General features: G+C 33.8%; 1 protein-coding gene and 1 pseudogene across 1 annotated transcript; both read left to right on the top strand.

The window, feature by feature from the left end:
• Nucleotides 1-4,179: 4,179 nt before the first annotated feature.
• On the top strand, nt 4,180-6,780 carry LOC123196106 (putative receptor protein kinase ZmPK1). The gene has a single exon (XM_044609988.1). It carries the CDS (start codon nt 4,220-4,222, stop codon nt 6,665-6,667), a length of 2,448 nt encoding a protein of 815 aa, XP_044465923.1. The 5' UTR covers nt 4,180-4,219; the 3' UTR covers nt 6,668-6,780.
• A 905-nt stretch (nt 6,781-7,685) lies between these two features.
• LOC123196057 lies at nt 7,686-10,367 on the top strand (annotated as a pseudogene).
• The last annotated feature ends 374 nt before the right edge of the window (nt 10,368-10,741 follow it).

Here is a 10,741-nt window from a genome sequence, read left to right as displayed (position 1 = left end):
GATCCATATAATACCCGACTCGTAATGAGGATCAAAATCAAATAAGAAGCAGGTCATAAGATTTATTCCCAACAAAAGTTTAGTCTACTTCCTTAAAAACTCAAATATTTATTAATAAATTATTAAATTTAACAAATAAATATTAATTATAAGAGATAAAATTATTATTTTATTATTAAACTATAAAATTTTAAAATTTATATTATTTTTTATTAAATTTAAAAAATTAATAAATTTCTTTTTAAGCTTAAATTTTAAAACATTCATTTTTTTAAAATTTTTTTCTTTTATTGACGATTGGAATCCATTTCTACTATTGGCTAACTTTTCCATCATAACAGATTTATTAAACAAAAATATTTCAATTAAAGGAAAATGATTCATCTTCGTATAAAGATTGGTAGACATATAATGAAAAAAAATCTTGTATGCACATGAGAAATTTCCACAGGTATAATGTAGAGTAAGCCTACTAATTGATCAAACTCTTAAAATCACTATAAAATGATAAATTTTATGATCAAGGACTATAATACATTCCTTTCAGATAAATAAATCATAACCTTGGACACACAAGTGGAAGTTCATTCATCCAAAAATAGGGCAAAAGATTATTTCTTGTCTAAGTTTTAACTTGATCTAAAAAAATATATTAATAATAGATAAAAAATCCAAACACTTACTTATTTTTAAATTATGATTAAATTTTTTTGTTAAATATAAAGATAAAACTATTATTTAATAATATTATTAAAAATGTATTATTTTGTTTTATTTTTTTCTATTAGATTTTAAAAATTAATATTTAACCCTCACATATTATTTTTGAAAAGTGACTCTACCCCCCTTCTAGATCCCTAATTTTTTTCTTTACTTATTTCTCTGACTATTAACAACCAACATGACTAGTTGTTAGATGATCAAACATTGTTTAGATCTGGAAAACGCTTATCATCCAAATCTAGATGACAGTAGTCGTTCAAAGATCGTCCTCTAAACGACTTTGTTTTGTTTCTCTGTTGTTGATAGGCTATTTGCCAAAAAAAGTTGTTGAATTTCAAGTGAGAAAAATAAAGTTTTTAAAACTTAATTTAAGAGGTGAAGTGTTAGTTTTTTAAATTAAAAAAAAATAAAAATAATTTTAATTATTTTAATATTACTGATAAAATAATAAATTGGTCTTTTAACTCTAATAAAAAATTTATAAATATATCATAATATATTAAAACTTAAATAAATATTTTAATTTTTTATTTATCTTCTATATATATTTACCATTTCACCAAAACTTGAGTTGGTCTTCTTTCCTCCAAACAAGTACGCTTCACATTGCCCTGACCTTATTTGATGGGAAAGAATTTTGTTTCACAAAAATTTGGCCGATTGATCTAGACCAGTCTCATCATGGGTCAATTTGAGTTGAAAATACTGTAAATTATTATATATGAATTTATAATTGTGAGTGGTTGGGAAGGGAGATCGGAAAAGATGTAAATTTTCTTCTGGGCCGCTATTTGGAAACAGCAACAATATCTTCTGCAGCCTCCATATATATGGGGCCGCTATTTGGAAGCAGCAACAATATCTTCTGCAGCTTCCATATAAAAAATATATATATTTATTTATTTATTTTTAGTTGGACAGTGTGAGAACTAAGAGAGGAAGCAACAAAGAGAGAAAAGCATGGCAGGAGAGGGAGGAATGAAGCTGCTGGGAGCCTGGTTCAGCCCTTTTGCTAAAAGGGTTGAATTGGCTTTGAAGCAGAAAGGAGTAAAATATGTCTCTGTGGAAGAAGACATTATCAACAAGAGCCCTCTCCTTCTCAACACAAATCCAGTCCATAAGAAAATCCCAGTCCTCCTCCATAATGGAAATTCCATCTGTGTGTCGCTTGTTATTGTTGAGTACATTGATGAAACCTGAAAACTCAACCCCATTTTGCCCCAGGATCCTACTCACAAAGCTGTAGCAAGATCCTGGGCTAAGTTTATAGAAGATAAGGTTATGTAATTTTTCAAAGCTTTTTCTCATTGAGCTGGTTGAATTTCTGATTGGTTGACGTTGTTTTTTCTTTTATCTATCGAATGATATTATTTATCTTATTAGTGATATTGTCCATCCCACCGAGAGTTTTTCTATGAGATTGTATACCAATTCAAACAAATTTAATCTTGAGTTAAATATTATGAGTTCGATTCAAAATTAAGTTAATCTTAGGCTCGATTTGACTCAACACAGGCAATTTCATTCTTAAAATTTAGATTTGAGCCAAATCTAGCCCAAATATGAGTCACAAGATTGTTATCGATGAAATAAATAATATTACCTATGTGATAAATAATATAACTTACAAGATAAAACAATATCATTGGAGAATGATTCAAACTGAGCTATAAAATTGAAACTTTAACTTGGATTTAGTTTAAATCGAACTAAACAAAGATTCAAACTAAGTTCTACCCCAGACTAGAAATAAAAACGCATGAAAAGTTGATTCAATAAATAATTATTATTCACTTTTAGGGCTGGATTCGAGTCGAGCCAGCTCGAGCTCGAGCATCCCGAAACGAGCCGAGCTCAGATCGAGCTCGAGCCGAGCCCGAGCTACTCGGTAAAAAAATTTTTTTATACAAAACGGTGTCGTTTTGATATAATAAACGAGCTGAGCCGAGCCGTTACCGAGCCGAGCTGAAAAAGAGCCGAACTCGAGCCGAGCCGAACTCGAGCCGACCCTTAAAAAGCCGAGCCGAGCCCGAGCTGGCTGCGAGCCGAGCTCGGCTCGGCTCGAATCCAGCCCTATTCACTTTGTCTTTCAGTTGACAGAAGTGGCAAGAAAAATTCTACTTTTGGAAGGCAAGCAACAAGAGGAGGCAGTGAAGCAAGCAAAAGAAGCCCTATAAGTGCTTGAAGGAGAGCTCAAAGGGAAGAAATTTTTTGGAGGAGACACAATTGGGTTAATTGACATAACTTTGGGATGGATTAGCCTATGGTTGGGAGTCATTGAAGAAGTTTCAGATGTTCAAATATTTGGCTCTGAAAACTTTCCTTCTCTTGCCAAATGGTATATCAATTTTCTTGACTTCCCTTTTGTCGAAGAGACTATGCCACCAAGAGATAGATTGGCTGAATTCTTCAAGAATTTTAGGCATACTAAAATACCTTCACAAGCTACTAAATGAGTTTTAGTTTTTAAACAAATGAATTTCAATTTGAATACCGATGATGATGTGTCATTATGTAATTAAATATTAATTTATTTTTAAATTATAATCATTCAATCATAACGTCAAATTAGTACTTATATATGTACATAATTTTATTGTTTAAGATAAACTAAGTTAATGATAAGTTTGTTGGGTTTACATATAAAGTTACACTTCATATAGTTAAAATAATGATGGATAAATTGGGATTTTGATTCCCTTTACAATGCATTTCTTTTTATTCAAATAAAGAAATAATTAAGAAATTTTAATTTATTGTAATTATAAAGTATTCACAAAAATTGAACACGTATTATTCATTTAAATGTGGGAAAAAAAATTTATAGATTTAACTAGTTTTTAAAATAAGAAAGACTTAATAATACTTTTCAAAATCTAATTAGAGATATCCAAGCCTAAAATTTAAAGTTCATATGTATTACAAGTTTATTTGAAATTTCAATTAAATAATTTAAAAAGTTCGTTGAGAAGAGATTCTTTTTTATCCTCTGATTGGCTTAGCTTAGGAGACTCAAACAATTAGAAAATGTGGTTATCCTTATTTTCCTATTGATTTGCCGAGTCGAGGGAAGGTTGTTGATGGACCAATGCGTGATAAAGAAGTTGACTGTAGGCGTTTTCAATTGATAATTTTTGTGAAAGGTACATATTTAACTCTTTCTCAACCATACATAATAGTTTCATATTCTTTTTTGGATATTACTTTTAATAAATATTCTTATAAAATTAAAATGCACAGGAAAAAAATTTAATAGAAGTCATTCCCAAGTTTTCTGATATGTCCAAAAAATGAATTCTTTCTACATGAAGTGGTTCTAAACTGCCCTTCTCAAGTTTGCTGTCCAAGACCAGTCATCTCTACTATAATTTTCTATATATATATATATATATATATATATATATATATATATATTATTGCTTGCCTATTTATTATGAACCAACAACCCCAGGACAATTCACAACAAGAACTAAACCCTGAAGCAAGCTCAACAATAATGACACACCAAGCTTTGATGTTTTCAAAATTTCCCACTTTTCTCAGTGTTCTACTAGTCTCCTTCTTCGTCTCTTTTGAATCTTCATATAGCCAAAACGTGCTGCACAAGGGCTCTACTCTCTCAGTTGAAGATAGTTCACATGTGTACTTAACCTCCCCAGACAAAACTTTCACCTGTGGCTTCTACAGTCTTGGTGAAAATGCTCACTGGTTCTCAATCTGGTTCACCAATGCAAAAGATTCAACTGTTGTTTGGATGGCTAACCCTGAGAGGCCAGTCAATGGCAAGGGCTCAAAAGTTTCTCTGCAACGAAATGGTGACATGGTACTGGAGGATGTTGATGGCTCAGTGATTTGGACCAGTAACACCCCCTCTACTGGCGCTGATAGGGCTGAGCTTTTGGAATCTGGAAATCTGGTTCTAAAGGGTACAGATGGTAACATTCTATGGCAAAGCTTTGATTTTCCTACTGATACTTTGCTTCCTAACCAACCCTTTACAAAGAGGAAAAAGTTGGTCTCTAGATCAGGGCCAGGAGCCTTTACTTCTGGGTACTTTAGCTTACATTTTAACGATGAAAATGTGTTAAGTTTGATACATGATGCTCCTGATATTTCAGGCGTGTATTGGCCTGATCCTGATAAAGATGTGTTCAAAATTGGAAGAACAAAGTACAACAGTAGTGCAGTTGCTGTTTTAGATGAAAGAGGTAACTTCTTGTCAAGTGATAGGCTGCAATTCAGTGCTTTGGACAGGGGTTTTGGGATCAAAAGGAGGCTAACAATAGATCATGATGGGAATCTCAGGCTTTATAGCCTCAATAATCTGACAGGACTCTGGATGGTTTCATGGATAGCTCTTCTGCAGCAATGTCATGTCCATGGAGTTTGTGGCAAAAATGGGATCTGTGCTTATGCACTAGATAAGCCAAAGTGTTCATGTCCCCCAGGGTTTGAGGTAACTGAGCCAGGCAATTGGAACAAAGGGTGCAAGCCTAAGTTCAACAGAAGTTTAACTGCAAACTCCAAGCAAGTGAATTTCATCACACTTCCAAGAGTCAATTTCTGGGGATTTGATCTCAATTTCACCCAGCCTTCAACAAAAGATGATTGTATGAAGCTTTGCTTAGACGATTTCCGGTGTGAAGCATACACCTACAGGCTAACAGAAGAAGGTCGTTGCTACACAAAAAGTGCTCTTTTCAATGGTCATAGCTCTCCCAATGTTCGGACCACCACCTATATAAAAGTTCCAGGCAATTTTCAGCCATCTGGGGTCACTAGTTCAACTGACATAAAGCAAATTTGCAAGTTAAGAAAGTCTAATATTACCATAGAATCTCCTGTGTACCACTTTCCTAGTGAGTCTAGTCATAGTGTGATATGGACTTGCCTCTACAGCTTTGTGTTTGCTCTTGGAGCGATTGAACTTTTAGTTATAGGACCAGGTTTGTGGTTCCTTTTCAGAAGACATGTTGTGCCTTCTGTAGTTAAAGATGGATATCAAGTACTTTCACGACAATTCAGGAGATTTAGTTACTCTGAACTCAAGAAAGCAACACAAAATTTCAAGGAAGAGCTTGGCAGAGGAGCCTTCGGAGTCGTGTATAAAGGTGTTTTAGCAGATGAAAGGGTGGTCGCCGTCAAGAGACTTGGAGATATCTATCAAGGAGAAGAAGCATTTTGGGCTGAAGTGAGTATAATTGGAAAAATCTATCACATGAACCTGGTGAGAATGTGGGGATTTTGTTCAGAAGCCAGTCACAGACTCTTGGTCTATGAGTATATTGAAAATTTATCCCTTGACAAACATTTATTCTCTTCAGGAAATTTTCTTGGATGGAAAGAAAGGTTTAAAGTTGCCTTGGGAACTGCTAAGGGATTAGCCTATCTTCACCATGAATGTCTAGAATGGGTTATTCATTGTGATGTGAAACCTGAAAACATACTCCTGGACAGTGAATTTGAACCCAAGATTTCAGATTTTGGGCTGGCCAAGCTATCCCAGAGAGGCAAACAAACTTCAGAAGTCTCCAGGATTCGCGGTACAAAGGGTTACATGGCTCCAGAGTGGACTATGAATCTTCCTATCACTTCCAAGGTTGATGTTTACAGTTATGGGGTGGTGATTCTTGAAATGGTGAAGGGAATTCGGGTTTCGAATCTGATGGTTAAGGAAGGTGATGAGGAGCAAGAAGTTGAGTTGACTAGAATTGTCAAGACAGTGAAAAGGAAAATGCAATGTGGAGAGCACAATTGGATAGAGGAGATGGCTGATCAAAGATTGAATGGAAACTATAGCAGAAACCAGGCTGCAAAATTGGTTGAAATTGGGATATCTTGTGTGGAGGAAGATAGAAACAAGAGACCAACAATGGAATCAATAGTTCAGGCTCTTTCAGAATGTGAAGCTGAAACTGAAGTTCATTGTGAAGACATTCAGTAGCTGCAACATTTGAGCTATAATGTGTTCTCCGTTTTAAGTGTTGCATGTTTTTTGTGTTTTCTGGAACTAAGCTGATATAATAATTTATTAATAAAAATATTTGTTATTAGATATATATACAAACTAAGCTGAGAGAATGAAAAATATACCCATTTGAATTTAGTTTGAATATATTAAGTAAGAGTAAAAGATAATTTAAGTTCCATTATATCTCTAAGTTAAAATTTAAAATTTTGTTTGAAATTGATTTAGTTTCTAAGTTTTAAATTCAAAATTCTAATCGGATGCAAACATAATTGTTTCATCGATAAAATTATAAATATTAAGTTTTAGATATCCAATTGAACGATATTCATAATTAGATATACAAAACATTGTTATAATTTTTTTTTTTAAATTATGTTTAGTAGATCTTCTCATAAAATTAAAATACACAGAAAAAAAAAAATGAATAGAAGTCATCTCAAAGTCCTCTAATATGGCCAAAAAATGACTTCTGTTTACGCTAGAATGGTTCTAATCTGTCTTTCTCAAGTTTGCCATCCGACACCAGTCATCCCTACTATAATTTTCAATAAAATTTAACTATATATATTTTTACTATAAAAATATAATATGTTTTAATTTCATTTTATCTTAAAAAAAATTTAAGATTTTGAGTTAATTGATTGATTAAATAGTTAATTAATTAAAATTAATTAATTAATTAAGTATTTGACTAACTAACCAAACAGTCAATTAACTAATTTTTTAAAAATAAATTAATTAATTATACGTTTGATCGATCAACCAACCTTTTAATTACCAAAGTTATTAAAAATTTTATATTTTTATTTTATTTTATCTCATATTTTAATCTTAATTAAATGGGGATGAATAAGTTTTATATAATTTATGTTTTTTGGATGAATATAAAAACTAAAAATATTTTTGATATTTTATATTTTAAATAATATATATATGTATAATAAAAAAATTTATATCCATAAGTCTTGCCTATTTATTATGAACCAACGACCCCAGGAGAATTCACAAGAAGAACTGAACCCTGAACCAAGCTCAACAACAATGACACACCAAGCTTTGATGTTTTCAAAATTTCCCACTTTTCTCAGTGTTCTACTAGTCTCCTTCTTCCTCTCTTTTGAATCTTCATATAGCCAAAACGTGTTGCACAAGGGCTCCTCTCTCACAGTTGAAGATAGCTCACATGTGTACCTAACCTCTCCGGACAAAACTTTCACCTGTGGCTTCTATAGTCTTGGTGAAAATGCTCACTGGTTCTCATCTAGTTCACCAATGCAAAAGATTCAACTGTTGTTTGGATGGCTAACCCTGAGAGGCCAGTCAATGGCAAGGGCTCAAAAGTTTCTTTGCAACAAAATGGTGACGTGGTCCTAAAGGATGTTGATGGCTCAGTGATTTGGACTTGTTCTGCTGGTGCTGATAGGGTTCAGCTTTTGAAATCTGGAAATCTTGTTCTGATGAATACAGATGGTAACATTCTGTGGCAAAGCTTTGATTTTCCTACTGATACTTTGCTTCCTAACCAATCCTTTACAAAGAGGAAAAAGTTGGTCTCTAGATCAGGGCCAGAAGCTTTTGCTTCTGGGTACTTTAGCCTATATTTTAATGATGAACATGTGTTGCGGTTGATAGATGATGCTCCTGATATTTCAAGTGTGTATTGGCCTAATCCTGATTATAATGTGATCCAAAATGAAGAACAAGGTACAACATTAGTGGAATTGCTGCTTTAGATGACAGAGGCAACTTCTTGTCAAGTGATAGGCTGCAATTCAGTGCTTTGGACATGGGTTTTGGGATCAAAAGGAGGCTAACAATAGATCATGATGGCAATCTCAGGCTTTATAGCCTCAACAATCTGACAGGACTCTGGATGGTTTCATGGATAGCTCTTCTTCAGCAGTGTCAAGTCCATGGAGTTTGTGGCAAAAATGGGATCTGTACTTATTCAATAGATAAGCCAAAGTGTTCATGTCCCCCAGGGTTTGAGGTAACTGAGCCAGGCAATTGGAACAAAGGGTGCAAGCCTAAGTTCAACAGAAGTTTAACTACAAACTCCAAGCAAGTGAAATTCATCACACTTCCAAGAGTTGATTTCTGCGGATTTGATCTCAATTCCATTCAGAACTCATCAAAAGATGATTGTATGAAGCTTTGCTTAGACGATTTTCGGTGTGAAGCGTACACCTACAGGCTAATAGGAAAAGGTCTTTGCTACACCAAAAGTGTTCTTTCAATGGCTATAGTTCTCCCAACGTTCAGACCACCACCTATATAAAAGTTCCAGACAATTTTCAGCCATCTGGGGTAACTGACATAAAGCAGGTATGCAAGTTAAGAAAGTCTAATTTTACAGTAGGATCTCTTATGTATCACCATCCTGGTGAGCCTAGTCATAGTGTGATATGGACTTGCCTCTACAGCTTTGTGTTTGTTCTTGGAGCAATTGAACTTTTAGTTATAGGACCAGGTTTGTGGTTCCTTTTCAGAAGACATGTTGTGCCTTCTGTAGTTAAAGATGGATATCAAGTACTTTCAAGCCAATTCAGGAGATTTTGTTACTCTGAACTCAAGAAAGCAACACCAAAATTCCAGGAAGAGCTTGGCAGAGGAGCCTTCGGAGTCGTGTATAAAGGTGTTTTAGCAGATGAAAGGGTGGTCGCTGTCAAGAGACTTGGAGATATCTATCAAGGAGAAGAAGCATTTTGGGCTGAAGTGAGTATAATTGGAAAAATCTATCACCTGAACCTGGTAAGAATGTGGGGATTTTGTTCAGAAGCCAGTCACAGACTCTTGGTCTATGAGTATATTGAAAATTTATCCCTTGACAAACATTTATTCTCTTCAGGAAATTTTCTTGGATGGAAAGAAAGGTTTAAAGTTGCCCTGGGAACTGCTAAGGGATTAGCCTTTCTTCACCATGAATGTCTAGAATGGGTTATTCATTGTGATGTGAAACCTGAAAACATACTCCTGGACGGTGAATTTGAACCCAAGATTTCAGATTTTGGACTGGCCAAGCTATCCCAGAGAGGCAAACAAACTTCAGAAGTCTCCAGGATTCGCGGTACAAAGGGTTACATGGCTCCAGAGTGGACTATGAATCTTCCCATCACTTCCAAGGTTGATGTTTACAGCTATGGAGTGGTGATTCTTGAAATTGTGAGGGGAATTCGAGTTTCGAATCTGATGGTTGAGGAAGGTGATGAGAAGCAAGAAGTTGAGTTGACTAGAATTGTTAAGACAGTGAAAAGTAAAATGCAATGTGGGGGGGACAATTGGATAGAGGAAATGGCTGATCAAAGATTAAATGAAAATTATAGCAGAAACCAGGCTGCAAAATTGGTTGAAATTGGGATATCTTGTGTGGAGGAAGATAGAAACAAGAGCCCAACAATGGAAGCAATAGTCCAGGCTCTTTCAGAATGTTAAACTGAAACTAAAGTCCATCGTGTAGACAATCCAGTAGCTGCAACATTTGAGCTATAATGCGTTCTATGTTTTAAGTGTTGCATGTTTTTTTGTGTTTTCTGGATCAATAAGTAGCAACTTTTATTTTGTAAGATTAACTTATGACATCTTTTAAATGTGTTTGAGGATGTGAATAAGAGAATATGTAACGCTTGTATTACATTTAGAGCTTGTATTATATATAGAGTTGAATTGGATCCCATTTCTTCTCAAGAAAAAAATAAAGTAGGCTATTTCATTTGTTGAAATATAAACATAGAAGTATCTTGGTGCAAAATCTCCTGATATAGCAAATAACTTTAAGCTCTTTTTAAAGAGTTGGTCAGTAAGCAATGTATCACAAGCATAGAAATATCTTACAATATCTAATAGGTATTATGTGATACAGTATAATATAAATAAAAAAAATTATATCTATTTTAGAGTATATTAAAAATTGATATAATAGAATAGACACATGGTATAAAACAAAACATATCAATCCATATGAATCATTTTCATATATGGATTAATACTTTTTTTTGAAATAATAATGACATGACAAAAATGTATTGGTAAAATTTCAAAACTTAAAAA

This window comes from Mangifera indica, chromosome 14 (assembly GCF_011075055.1).
Source record: "Mangifera indica cultivar Alphonso chromosome 14, CATAS_Mindica_2.1, whole genome shotgun sequence".
Classification (NCBI taxonomy): domain Eukaryota; kingdom Viridiplantae; phylum Streptophyta; class Magnoliopsida; order Sapindales; family Anacardiaceae; genus Mangifera; species Mangifera indica.
Note: the sequence above shows the minus strand (reverse complement) of the source record. Positions and strands in the feature narration are given on the sequence as shown.

Bases quoted from the DNA above. Each gene is read 5' to 3' on its own strand.
- LOC123196106 (XM_044609988.1), top strand. From the start codon at position 4,220: ATGACACACCAAGCTTTGATGTTTTCAAAATTTCCCACTTTTCTCAGT.